The 14089-nt window shown below is 48.2% G+C and overlaps 1 protein-coding gene across 6 annotated transcripts in view; it reads right to left on the reverse strand.

The window, feature by feature from the left end:
* nphp4 (nephronophthisis 4) overlaps positions 1-14089 on the reverse strand; it is a 68049-nt gene that overhangs the window by 3388 nt on the left and 50572 nt on the right. For 4 of the 6 annotated variants that reach the window (XM_053848810.1, XM_053848811.1, XM_053848806.1 and 1 more), the window contains 12 exons: positions 13815-13998; positions 8022-8156; positions 6655-6845; positions 6304-6521; positions 4356-4545; positions 4195-4275; positions 3108-3269; positions 2974-3039; positions 2819-2904; positions 2058-2229; positions 1789-1968; positions 194-337 (listed from right to left, as the gene is read on the reverse strand). In XM_053848810.1, coding sequence (XP_053704785.1) covers positions 194-337; positions 1789-1968; positions 2058-2229; positions 2819-2904; positions 2974-3039; positions 3108-3269; positions 4195-4275; positions 4356-4545; positions 6304-6521; positions 6655-6845; positions 8022-8156; positions 13815-13998 — 1809 coding nt within the window. Of the gene's footprint in view, positions 1-193; positions 338-1788; positions 1969-2057; positions 2230-2818; positions 2905-2973; positions 3045-3107; positions 3270-4194; positions 4276-4355; positions 4546-6303; positions 6522-6654; positions 6846-8021; positions 8157-13814; positions 13999-14089 lie in introns of all 6 variants that reach the window. The other 2 variants (XM_053848809.1, XM_053848808.1) reach the window with 2 other exon arrangements.

A 14089-nucleotide genomic window follows, 5' to 3' on the forward strand; every position in this document is an offset into this window, starting at 1 on the left:
GCGACTTTCGAGGTGTCGGCCAACTCTCGCTGCACCTGACAGTGAAGTCAGTGCTTCAGACAATAAACTCGCGTCTGTCCTGGGAGAAACATCATTGGCTCAAACGTCTTGATTCCCGTCGGCTTCCGGTGGAGCGGGATAATCCCTTTTGGGGCGAGGTGTTCATCAAACTATTGATCGAGGAGACTCTAACCTTGAATTTGTCTTCTTTGAACTGCAGCAGGTCGGGGTGGTCCGAGCGGAGCAGGAAGGTGCGGCTGCTGGGGTAGGGGTTGGTGTAGGATATCTTCCGGGAGCTGCCGCGACCACGCCTCACCGGCACGTGCACCTCGAACGCCTGGACACACAAACATCAAGCTTCACTTTTGCTCCTCTACTGTGGCCCCACAGAAGCACTGCTTGATCGGACGATGAAGACTGAGGAGCGCCACCTGCTTTTCAGTGAAGGCAAGACAGAAACGGATGTTGACAGTGTCTCCGCCTCTTGTGTACTCTTCTACAGTCCCTGTCTATCATTGTTTTGTCTCTACTTTTAATCCCAGTGTGTCTCTCCTCCTCCTCCTCCTGTGTGCTACTCTCTCTCTCGTCCCCATGTTTTGTCTCTGCCTCCTGTGGGTCTCTCATGTCGCACCCTCCCGAGTGAGTCTCTGCCTCCAGGGTGTGTTTCTGCCTCTGTCATCCTGACCAACTGAACTGGTGTCTTTTGACAAGTCAGCGCTGACGCTAATAAAGGAGTTCTTCTTGGTTTTTGTTTCTTTAACAGGAACACAGTCAGGGATTTGATGCCCCAACTATCAGGAGAAGTACGGCCTCCCACACCTGACGCCACCAGAGTGAATGCAGATCACTGTGCATGTCTGAGAAGAAGGTCTCACTCTGTTCTGCTGTGACGGTCCATGAGCGTTTCCCTCCATCATGGTTCAAGTGAAGTTGTCTCACCGTGCAACAATGAACCAACATGTTGGTGTGACATGGGTTCAAAACCCAGGTCATTGTTTTATTTAAATCAATGAGAAAGGGAAGGCAAGTAGAAACCGCAGTGATCTGGATCTAGCCGTCCATGGGCGTAGGTCGTGTCCCCACCTCGCTACTGTAAGGGCTTATAACAAATAATTCCAGACTCGATTGGACTTTTGAGAGAGGAGCTGCAGGATAAAATAAGATGACTACATAGAAATATAAGGGCGTCGCTAGAAAAAAAAGTTGACACTAAAGAGAAGTCAGAAAACTCAAGAAGCCTCAGTCACACAAGATGGTTGGAAAAAAAAAGTTATAAAAGCATATTTCAAAACACAATGTAGTCGCTTACTTATTACAACTTTCTTTCTGCGTGTTGCAGGATAGGAAGATGACTAGTTAAAAAAAAATATTGGCGGCAGCAGTTGCAGTTCTTGTGTTAGCCAGTAGGCAACTACACTGCATGAAATATGCAACTTCTTTGTCATGTTGCTAGACTCTTGGCGACCTGTGCCCAGGACAGCTGATCCAGATCACCGGGGTAGCGTGGGATTCAAACTCGGTACCAATCGAGGCGTACGAGCACTGCTGCAGACTCGGTTGAAGCACCTCATGCTGTGCTGCCAGCACATTTCTCTCCAACAACTGCACCTGGGAGCTGTAAAACTTCACTAAGACACTTGGCCCGAGTGGGATTTGAACCCATGCGGTTTCTGCTTGCCTTGCTGTGTGCATCTCTGTGAGCTATCCCCTCACACCTGCTGCTCAGCTCCACCTAGCTTCTAGGAATCAGGAGAAGTGCAGTTTCTAATGAGGACCATGTGGGAAGACCTTGGACAGGACGGGCCGGTGGACGTTGAGACAGAGCAGCCAGCCGCTGACCAGTCGCCGCTGCTCCACGTCGACGGCGTTCACGAACAGGAAGCGACTGCCAGTCCGCCAGGGCAGCAACTTCAGCTGGATCTCCTGCACGGCCGCTGGGGGCAACATGAACACACTGGCGGGGTCGACCTGCAGAGACAGGAAGATGCAGACACGTCACAAGTCACGAAATCCAAAGTGTTTTTTTTTTTTTGGCACAGGGGGCCATAGCCCTTTACCTTCAGCTCCAGAGGGTGAGAGGAGAAGCACTTGACCTTGCGCAGCGCCTGCTTCCCCCGCAGCACCAGCGATGAGCAGATCTGCTGCCCAGTCACACAGCTGATGTCCACGCGCTCCAGGAAGTGGACGTAGACCTGCCAGATCTGAGAGGGGGCTGCCTTCCACTTATCGCTGCAGAGATAAACATGACCAGAAACAATGAAGGGGTGGACGCCTGCAGGTGCGGCAGCAGAAGTGCGAGGTGCTGATCTGCCCCTGAGCACGTCTTGGAATGAGCGCCAGATTGGATCCAATCTGAGTCTAGCGCCATTTAATACATGCGTTCCGACCCAAGGCTATTAACTTAGGGTAGATTTGACCTCATATATCAGCGCTTGACGCTCTCACTATCACCTAGCGGAGTGTCTGCACTGCTTTGTTTTGACAGAGCAGCAGCAGCAGCAGCAGCACTTCCTGATGACTCCGCTCCGAAAAAGACTCCGCTCACACAGCCTGGATCCGATCTGGACCACCTGGCTGGGTGGTTTCCAGGATCAGACCGAGGGCTGCGAAACATTTACCATACTCTTAAAAGAGGTCACAGATTAATCTGAGAGGAAGAGGAAGCAGCCGGCAGGAAAGGAGAAAAAAGATGAAAGGACAGTGTATAGGAAGCAGGTCTCAGGGACATTTTTGCACAGCACTCCACCAATATTTGGGACCAGAATCATTCACTAAATTGTTGAAGCAAAGGCGAACATGAATAGCATTGAGTACGTACGTGAAGACCATCACGAAGAACATCTTCACGTGTGGACTGGGGCTCCCCGGCACCTTCAAGAACACATCCTGCGGCTCCCCCGGCACCTGAACACACCAGAGGCTCAGAGAGAGGGGCAGAGGAAGTGGAGGGAAGGACGGAAGCCAGCTGCTCACCAGCGTCCTCGTCTGGCAGATGACATTAGGGTCACTGCAGCACACGGACAAGTCACTCCTCACGTCCTCATCTGCAACAGGAGACACGGTGGGATTCAGTCTGAGGTCGCCCTTCATTGGCTGGTCAACAGCGCCTCATCACTAGGGTTGTTCCAGGGCGGCAGGCGGATGGCCTTCTTGACAAAACACAGCTCCGGGTGGTACAGCCTGAAGGTCTGGTCGACGACGTGCGGCGTCGGCTGCACATTTACCTGGCAGATGGCCAACGGCTTTCCGTCTTCAGCCTTAAAAGACACCTGCGAGGAGGAAAACAGTTGGAATCAGAAGAACGAGGTGGCAGACATGACTATTTTAAAATGCAACTGGACTAGATTTGAACCATTCGAAGGCAGGCACACCTCACTATAGAGTTTGTTAGCGCAGCGCCTGAGTTGAGAGGAAGACTGCAGTCTCTGTCAAAGACGAATCATTGATGCGATAGGTTTGCAGGCTGAACTGTTGAGTGTCCTAAATCTGGCTGTGAAGTCTCTCAACTGACACGGTGACAGCTTTGCTGTTCGGGCTTGTCAGTTATCATGGGACTGAGATTTGATCCAGAAGTGACCTCTCTGGATCTCTGACAGGATTTTTTTTTTGTTTTTTTTCTCAGTTGAAACGGAGATGCAGAAGCACACGCAGGAAGACGCACACGTGCCAGGGAGCCTGGAAAATGTTTCATCAGCCAGCGCAACAGAAAAAAAACACCGGTTTAAGATGCACAACAGGATTATCTGAGGTGCCGCAGGTCGGGGAGCACTGATGCGTATCAGGAGCTTACAGTTCCAGTGATGCAAGAGACGTGGTTCAAATGGGCGAAAACAGGAAGTGTTGGTGGCAAACTTGGACAGGGGGGGTAGTGGAATAACAGGAGCCTCCGTACTGAAATATTAAACCATCTCCAGAAGACTCTCTGTCCTGACGTGGTGTCGATGGCGGAGATCAACAACGTCCCGTGAGATAAAAGCAATTTTGCCGTGTATAATTTCGCCTGACAGACTTATCGGGCTTGTTCGGTGGCGTTAAAACAGTTGACACTTCAAAGTCTTCTATGAGAGAGAAAAGAGAAGAGGGAGGTGTGGCGCTGAGCTTCACACGTCTTGATCAAGAAGATCGTGAGCTACGATACTGCAGCATACAAAGATCAGAGGGTGAGATCAAACCGTGACTCGGAAGCTTCCGTACCTTGACAGTCTTTGCGCGGATAATATTGGAGAGCGTCTTCTTGGCCATCGAAGATTTCCCTTTTGGCAGGAAGCTGGGCCCCTGCAACCAGTCGAGAAGAAGCTCACAGATCATCTCCCAGAAAACTTCACATGGTTCACAAAGACAAGCGGGTTCCGCACCTGGAGGCCAGAGGCCTGGTCGCACAGGAAGCTCTGGTACTTGAGGGGGATGTGGAGGCTCTCCTTGGGACGGAGATAAACCTTCGGCCCGTTGGATACGTCCTCCAAGTTGAACATGTCCTCCTCCAGCACGGTGGGAGTCTTGGCTAGAGTCTTGAAGTAGCGCCACTCCTCGGCATCGGTGAGGACACTGGGTGGAGACATTCCAATGACTCAGATCAAAACACTGTAGAAGACAGTTGGGAACACATGGTGGTGGTGCGTGACTGCAAACCCCCTGGTGGTCAGGCACAGAATTATAAACAGGCAAAGGCTGTCCACACCTTACATTTGGGTGGAAACAAAAATCCAAAATTATTTCAGGGAAACAAATGGTTCCAGAGGAAGGAGCTCTGTGATCCACTCTGCCTTTGAATGCAAAACTTCCATTGAAAACCATGTGGAAAGAAGCGCTGATTTTAACTTCAAAGGTTCCAACCCATGGGCATGTCGCGGGGAATATCTCTCCACGGGGGGTGGAGAGCGTTTATGAAAATTTCCGAGCCTCACCTTGCCAACATTAAACCTTCAATTTCACGCCACTATTTGCAGGCATCTACCTGTGTGTTCGGAAATAAAACACGCCGCCTGTGAATTTGTATTTGAGGGGAGTAAATGAAAAGAAAGAGGGTGATTTTTTAGAAACTAAATCGGGCAAGACTGACTGAAGACTTCTGATGAGAGTCTGAGGCGGGAATCATGAAGGCAGTAAAAACAGAGGTAGTGCCTGACTGCAGCTGTTGTTGTTTCGGGGAAAAGGCCACTCCTTAATATTCAGGTTCGCTTCCTGCTTTATGTTGGTATGAGCAACACGATGATCTGAAGTTGCTCAAATGAACTTAATCCATTCAGCGGTCAGAAGGAAGAGGATGTTTCCATAGCCATCAGATCTATCCCGAGGACCTACAGACATGAATCCACAGCGGCTGAGTGAAGACTGTTTGAAGGGTCGGACTGCTGCACGACAGAAATGACTCTAACCAGACGCTTTGGTTGGAGGCTCTCGCCTGCAAATAAATAAAGCTCAGCGAGCAACGCAGGTGAGGGGACAGATGTGAGGATTGATGAGACTCAATTAGACCCCAAGAAACCCGGCGGCTTGGCTAATGCCGTAATGATTCATCCACGCTGCACTCCAGCCTTTGTTGATCAATGTGATCCACGTTAATCCAAAGCCAAGGCAGGAGTGGAATCCATAACAGAAGATTAATAAACACCCAGATGGATACCAAGAGAGTGGGTACCGGGGAACATTTGTCAAGACGGCAGCGCCCATGCCTGGAATACTGGGGGCGCTGTTCCGTCACGTCTGCAACTATTTCACGGCAGGAATTTGGAACGGACACGGTGCGTCGATGTCCAGTCAAAAACGTTCTTATCATGCTTTGTCAAGCCAGGAAAGGTCCAGGCTTTTAACCTTTCGCTCATTGGCCGCTGCTTCACCCAAAACTATTTTGTCTCAAGTGAGTCTTTTCCTTATCGCCAAGTGCCATGCATATTAATTGATCGTTCCCAGCGACTCTTGATGTTGCCCGGAGGGGAGTAATAAGTGTCGTCTTGGTTCCTTGCCTCTGCAGTGTGACTCAGAGCTCCGCTAGGTGCAAGCAGAGGTCAACTGTCAGGCTCAGCCTGCCAGACTGAGTGATGGACTCGCTGAGGAAGACTGTGAGGAGCTCTTGGTATTTAAAATCCAGATTCTGTCCCCTGACTGTACCAGTCAGCCAGACAAAAACTACACTCCTCAGAGTCTCCAGACACACGTCTCGTTCTCGACCTGCTGCATCTCATGTCGGGCTTCTTATCTGGCAGAGAAATGTGATCACGTGGGGCAGACGCACATCTAGACCAGGAATATTTTATGAAGATTGACGGCAGCATAACGGAATTACAAATAAAGAGAACGTCTTGCCTGAGCTCAGGGTCGTCGCTGTGGATGGTGACCGTCTGAGGTACATTGTAGGGGTTTCTGAGGACAAACTCCATGTACTCAGCAGATCCCAGGCTGGCGAAGAGCAGATGCGGAGTTGTTATGGCCTGACTGAGCATGTTGCCAATGACCTCGGCCTTGTTCTCATGGGCGTGAGCGAGATGGAGTTCCCTTGCCAACCGGACGTCTGCGTTCTGGTCCTGACAAACAACACAGCGAAATCCATTTGCATGTCCGGAGATCTGGGCCGCGCGCTGCCCTTTCGGCCGCATCCATCACTGCACTGCGCCTCATTAGTATTGTGGTTTGACTTGAAGAAAAAGGCCACCTCACCGTGACCTCAGACATCTTGAAATCTCCCTTCCCTTCTCGCTGGTACACGGCGGCCATACGCTCCAGTTTGTGGCGGCCGCTGTCCAGTCCGTTCACGTCGCGCTTGTCCGCCAGCTTGCTGTCAGCTCGGCTGAGTGAGGAGACGCGCTGCGTGTCCAACTTAAGCCTCTGTGCGTGCGCCGCGTTCTTCGCTGAGGAGAGGAAACAAACACAAGTAATACATTTAGTCAATGAACAGAGCGGATTCTAATCTGTCTGCCATTTCAGCCATATGCTCCTGAATCCCGCCAAACATCAGAGAGAGAAATTAAAATAACATTGGAGCACCAGAAACAACAGCTTGTGCTCCGACTCTAGTCCAGTCAAGCAGTTGGCAGCCCAGCAAATGGGCCATGGTCCGAACGAAGAAAAGGCTTACAGTCTCATGGCGAACAATAATTCACCTCTTGGCGATGTATCGCACAAGAATGTCAAAATAAAGCGAACCAAATAAACAGTTGGGAGTCGCATTTGATCCCACAATCTGCTTTGTGCTTCACTGAGACGCAAGAGTGGGTGAATCCTGGTCAGATGAGGACAGACAACAGCTCATTACTCACGCCATCGTGTTTCTAGCTTTTATATGTGGGCAGCTACTTTACTAAGTCGATGTGTTAATTCTGCATTGTCATTCAGAGCTTTCTTTATTTGTCATCATGTCAAAACCTCATTATTTTGTAACCATTTGAAGTGTTGTTAATATGCAGTCTGACTTATAGCTCACTATAAGACTACACTAAAGAATTTCCAACAAATATGAAAAACAAACAAAAGCTAGCAAGAAGAATTCCTCTGTTGACTTCATCAGGAAGGAGGGAATTATTAGGTATGAGCGCCGGGAACATTTTGTCCAAGATAATACTGATCCTGTTCTGACTTTATATGCAGATCTGCAAAACAAAAATGCTGTGTTTTTGCTTCCTAGAAAATAATGAAGAGACTATGTATAAATGTGACTCCAGCACACAAGATAAATAACGGAATGGCTGTGAAGCTGACTTGAGACGGAGTGAGGCTCAGCAGTCGTGAAAAATATTGGTCAGTTATGCTTCAGAAAGCCACAACTTACTTAGCGGTCAAACACAAATGTGTTGTTGCTTTTCCATCTCCACAGGGTCTACAGAGTGACAGCAACTTGTTGACAGCAGGTCTAAGGGTTTATTGACTATGACAGGACTGAATAAGTTTGACCACATGGCCCATAACATAGTCCAAATTGACTAACTTCGACAACATTTCAGACTTGAGCAGGATTCAGCCCCCAGTTTGGCACACGACAGCAGACCCAGCAGTGAAAAAAAGTTTCAAAAGTAAAACTGTGTACTCACCATTGAGTTGAATGATGTGTGGGGTGGACAGGCACCCGCCCCTGAAGCCGCCGATCACTTTGCGAGGCGTGATAATGTGGGAGTAAGCAGGCGTGAGCTCTCCAGCATGTTGGTTCCCTGGGATCACATGGCACCCTGACGGACACAAGGAAGCGCCGGATCAAAGGAAGGAATGTGACTGATATGTTCACACAACTGTGCCATGAATTCAAAACCAAAAAGTCAGTGACGGAACTTGAGACATTCCAGGTAATCCTCAGTCGAGGCTCGAACTCGGCGTCCACCCTCAATTCCACTGTTTCTTTCCTCTCTTTTAGAGAGCCACAGCACATCCTCTGTGACTGCTTCATGCCTTTGTTAGTAAATAATAAATAACACGGCGATACAGTGAGGTAACCCAGTGAAACTCATCACAGAAGGCAAATGAGGGAGAGAGACACTTGTAACAGTATCATCCGCCATTACAGGAACAATAATGTGAATGGAAGTAGATTGATTTAGGAACTTTGCAGTAGAAATGAGGATATAATTAACTTAGATTTGCCAAGTATTGAGTTGCTAATCTAATAAACCCAGATTATGGAGAAATCCGGAGCCAGAAACTGAGCGAGCGCTGCCCCCTCTGGTCGTTCGATCGCTCTGCTGATCTAAGACAATTCACGCAATTCATTCAAATCCCCCAAAGATATGTATATAAACTGAAGTCCCCCAAAAAGTTTGGCAGCAAGCGACGCGTCTAAAGTGGAGGGAGCATCTATTTCCATGTCATGAGGATGATGCGCCACTTGAGGCTGCGTTCCTGGGGAATCGAAGTCACAAAGGTGGTTCAACTGAAAAGGCAGGCAACAGTTTTGCAAGGGTATGTTCAAATATCGAAAGGTCAGACGAGTTGTTCCTGCCATTTACAAGAACACAGAGCCCAAAACTCCTCGAGACAAGAGCAATTAGACATGATCAAATAAAGTGCTTATGAAAAATGGAAATCGTTCATTCCACTGGCCGACATTTCAGCGTGCTCAGGAAGCTTTTTGGAGATGGATTAAAAAGTCTCCTCAGCAAAACTTACATTTTACAACCCAAAAAACCTTGCGATTCTACCGTTCCTCTATAAAAAAAGATGTCACCCTTATGAAGAGGATGACTGATCCCATTTGACTTAAAATTAAATATTGACTTTGGCGCTGAAGTTGAGGCTTAATGGAGGCTTACAACGATAGCTCACAGTTTACTCTTCAAATCTTTCAGGAGCCAACTCCATCAGCAAGCTGATAATAGCAGGAAGCTACATGACAAATGGGGAATTGGTGTTGCCATGTAAACAGACATGGGCAGCGCGGCTCTGCAGATTAATGGGCGGAGTGCCGGCTGTCCTCCAGTATTCCCCTCATCATTCATCAGCCTTCCGGGGCCCAGAAACTTTCCTATATATTGCCCTCAGTTTTCATCTCAGACAGACTATTTACTGGCCTCAGTTTGGTCCTCTTCCCAACGACAATTAAAAACAGCAAAGCCAAATAAACTGCAAGTTTTGCATCTATTTGTCGCTCAAAAAGAGTTCAACCAGAGTCCAACACACCTTCGGCGCTCAACTCGCTGCCAAGATTAATTGCAGAAGGAGGCCAGCGCTGAAATTTACTGACTGCTTCCTGCCGTCGTGTGACAACAACCCAGTTTGGAGCAGCCTCGCTCCGACTGGCCTCTTTGCTCTGTGGCTACTTTTTGAGGTGAAGGCCACAGCCAGCCACTGATTTAGTGGCCGGAGAACAAATGGGCGCAAGCACGGCGGGGATTTAAAGTACCCCGGAATATTCGATTTACACCGCCCTCCCCATCCGGGGCAGACACCTTCCAGAATAAGCAGATACTTTCCCTCACCCCGGGGCAAAAGGCAAGGTTGATAATGCGCCTCCTTACTTTGAAAACAGCCAAGGCTTCGCTTCACAGGCGCGGCGTTTGGAAAGTCTCTGCTAATTGTCAGGTAAAATTGAGCGAAATGTTGCTCCACTTAAGGAGTAGCTTTGGGCTGGGTTCTCTTTACTCTCTGCAATAGTCAAGTCTCGGCGGTGCTTATCAGACTGTTGCAGGAGATGAGCAGAGTGAGGTCTGGAGAAGGTTCTAATCTGTCTTTTCCACTGTGCCAAGGCTGATATGCTCTCTGGTTTCTGTGTGTGCAAATGTGTCAACGGAGCAAAAGAAAGTGACTGTTGGATGGGAAGATACGGATGCACTTCCGTCAGTCGTTCTTTTACATATTTGCATGGAGAAAAACTCAAATATAAAGTATAAATAATCTAAATCTTGGCTTGTGAATCCTCAATATTAATGCCTTGCTCATCTACTTTCAGATTATACTGGAACTAAATGGGGTTATAGCCATGCTAACATACAGCATCACCTTCACCTTCTTCTGCCACTTATCCGGGGTCGGGTCGCGGAGGCAGCATTTGGAGCAGGGAAGCCCAAACTTCCCGATCCGCACAAACCTCCTCCAGCTCCTCCCGGGGGATCCCGAGGCGTTCCCAGGCCAGACCGGAGACATCATCTCTCCAGCGAGTCCTGGGTCTTCCCCAGGGTCTCCTCCCGGTAGAACATGCCCGGAACACCTCCCCAGGGAGGCGTCCAGGGGGCATCCGGATCAGATGCCCGAGCCACCTCAGCTGGTCCCTCTGGATGTGGAGGAGCAGCGGCTCCACCCCGAGCTCCTCCCGGATGACCGAACTCCTCACCCTATCTCTAAGGGTGCGCCCAGCCACCCTGCGGAGGAAACTCATCTCAGCCGCTTGTATCCACCATCTCATCCTTTCGGTCATGACCCAAAGCTCGTGACCATAGGTGAGGGTGGGAACGTAGCTCGATCGGTAAATCCAGAGCTTTGTCTTGTGACTCAGCTCTCTCTTCACCACGACAGTCGATACAGCGACCGCATCACTGCTGCTGCTGCACCAACCCGTCGATCAATCTCACGCTCCCCTTTTCCCTCACTCGAGAACAAGACCCCGAGATACTTGAACTCCACCACTTGGGGCAAGAACTCTCCACCGACTCGGAGAGATCAAACCACCTTATTCCGGTCGAGAACCATGGCCTCAGACTTGGAGGTGCTCATCCTCATCCCATTCTCTGGCTTTTGGAACATACAGCATCACCCCCCCAAAATAGCTTCAGATGTGTGCAGAATTGCACTTTGCTCATGCGATCAAAGCGCTGAAAATCACCCAAAAATGCGGCTTCAGTTTTCAATGAAGGAATTTCCTTGTGTCTCTTACGGCGGCGTTAATAGAAGCTGCTTCACAGGAAGATGGAAGAGGCGCGACGGCACGTCATTACCATCAATCAATTACGTTCAAATGAGAGCTGAAGAGGACAAGATTTGGTGGTTCATTTAGAACAGACAGTCTGTCGCTCCTTTTTCCCTGTAAGGCCCGGTTGGTATGGATTCCCAGGTGGGAGGTGTGAAGACATGATTAATAGCGTGTCTGACTCAAACACATTTGACTGGTAACCTCGTGTTGCTAATGAGTTTTTACAGCAGGCGTTTCGGGCGGAAAAACGTCGGGTAAATAAAGAGAAAACAAATGAGGCTCGGCCGTGAGGGTCGCTGGGGTGGAACCTTCTCTGAACCAGGACCAGTGGTCTTTACCCATAGCTGGGTGGATGAGCACCTTCTTGGATGGTTTACCTCCTGAAGTAAGGGACTTCAAAAAGAGGACGACTCTTTACATTAGGGAGCACATGCTAACCATTAAATAGATATTATTATAGTTATGAATTATTGGTTAATATGTCGCAAATACACGTCTAAACTGGTCATTAATTTAGGCTAATAAACGTGACATGTAAAGGACTCTCCTCTGGGTTAAAAATTCTTCAATGCCAGAGCAGTAAACCTCCCGCTGAAAACCCTCAGCTTGGACTCAACATGTCCTAAATGGGTAGAAGACTGGACTTGTGGCTGCTGTGGGTCCCCGAGGGGCCAAAACTGGGGCATTCTGAACTGATAAATGAGACATCTGTTATTCTGAGATAAAAGAGAGACCACGGCTCGTCCTTCAGAGGACATCTAGAGGCCAGATCGCAGATACCACCATTGATTTCTTGGCCTGTTGCGCGTGGGGTAAAGTGAGATGCGTTATTGTCCCGAGATCCTTCACACATAGAGCAACAGTTGGAGGGAGCCTATTTCTACATCTTATTTTTTGGCTTCTGCCACACTTTCTGTTTGGTGTTGAACCCTAAACCCATCTTCCCTTAAACTGCGCTACGCTCATGCATCCACACACACGTTGACAGGCCACACCGGCTCCCACTGGCACGCCTTTCTGTCATTACTTTATCAGACAACCTGCACATGCTCGACTACACCTGCCAGTCTATACGTCTGCATGCACGGCTGGCTGCGCTCCTCGCTGGCATGTGAGAGTGATTCGATATGCACATGAGCTGCATGTCGTTCCCATCAAATCTCTGTCAAAGCCTTCGTTCAGCACAGACTTTGACTCAAGCAACTCAAAGGAAGTGCTAACAAAAACTTAAATAATAAACACCTTATTCTGGAAAAACGGCGTTTGTACTTGAGCACAACTGGGCGCCCAATAATGAAGGAGCTTTACATCATTTGCCGACCCACCTAATTGGAGTGGTGACTCATTAAAGCCTGGTGAGAGGAACAAGTCAAAACACATAAAGCAGGCGAGATAAAAGGCCACCAAACAGCCTCTGGTTGGACGACCATGTGACAGAAATGGGAGCGGTAACTCGGAGGAGGGCATTCGACAAGACCAAAGAGAGAAGTGTGGAAGTGAGAGGGCGACAGATGGAAAGAGAAAAGAGGGGAACGTGTTCGCGGCCGCTCCCAAATCGATTCAGACTGTCTGCGAGGGCACAGGATGAATACTGAAGGCTTCAGTGGGAATGTTTACGCTGCTCTGAAAGGGAAATAACACTTCCAACCTGCTTCAATTAGTAAGAGTACGCAGATAAATCTTAAACTACATCATGGCATCACCAAGCTGGGGCTGGGGCTACGTTTTATGAGCATCAAAAGTCAGGATCATTTTCAACTGAATGAACTTTTACTGACCAACACTAGACTCCTGTTTTCCTACTGTCACTGTTTCCTCATGTGGCAGCCATTTTTGTGCTCCGCTCTCTTCTATTGAAGACACATTTATGCATGTTTATATTATCATGCACATCATATTATGTTTACATAACATCAAATATTATTAAAACACTAATTTTAATCATCTCATGCCAACCTAAAATAATAATAACAATTAAAATAAGTTATTTTTTCCATTAATATCGGCAATATTTCAAGTTTTATTTCAGACAATATTGCCTGTTGATATGAAAGAACAAACAGGAGATGTAGGCTACAACCAGAGTTTGTTAAACAAAGGTGTTTATGTGCGAGAGGAGAAGATCTTCACATTAATAAACATCCTCTTTTATTTTATATCCACTGCAAGTCACGCCTGGACCAAAATAATAACCTCGGTAGCTGCGGCGGCATCAGTCACCGAGGAGATTCACTATCTTTTTTTTTTTTTTTTTTTTACACATCAGAGAAAGTAAACAGACAATATTACTTCATTTTCCCAGCTTTCAAGTGGAATAGGAGCTGAATATTTATTTAAACCTGAATTAATAACCCCTGTGTAAATATTTCACGGTGGCAGTGGATGTGTTTGATACAAGAATGAAAAGTGGAGGTATCACAGCACCCTCTTCACAGCAAGAGTTGCATTCAAGTCTCCTCGCTCTGACCATAATCGAAGGTGAATTACTCACCGATGTTGCCTGTGTGGATATGAAGCCGTCCCCTGAGAACAGTGTGGACCACCATGGGGTTTGGGGGGTTGCTGTGGCCCACTTCTGGGCTTGTTAACAACGTGTCCTCACCCACATAGTTGGTTGTCAACACGTCGACCTCGTGAAGTGCCTGCACTGCCTTTTTCCCCTGACGCAACATGTACTTGAAACACAAAAGAGCAGAGAAAAAATATCAATGTAATTGAAAAAGAAGATTTTATGTCCCTTTCCAGTCTCATATTTGGCAACATTAA

This window comes from Synchiropus splendidus, chromosome 18 (assembly GCF_027744825.2).
Source record: "Synchiropus splendidus isolate RoL2022-P1 chromosome 18, RoL_Sspl_1.0, whole genome shotgun sequence".
Taxonomy (NCBI): Eukaryota; Metazoa; Chordata; class Actinopteri; order Syngnathiformes; family Callionymidae; genus Synchiropus; species Synchiropus splendidus.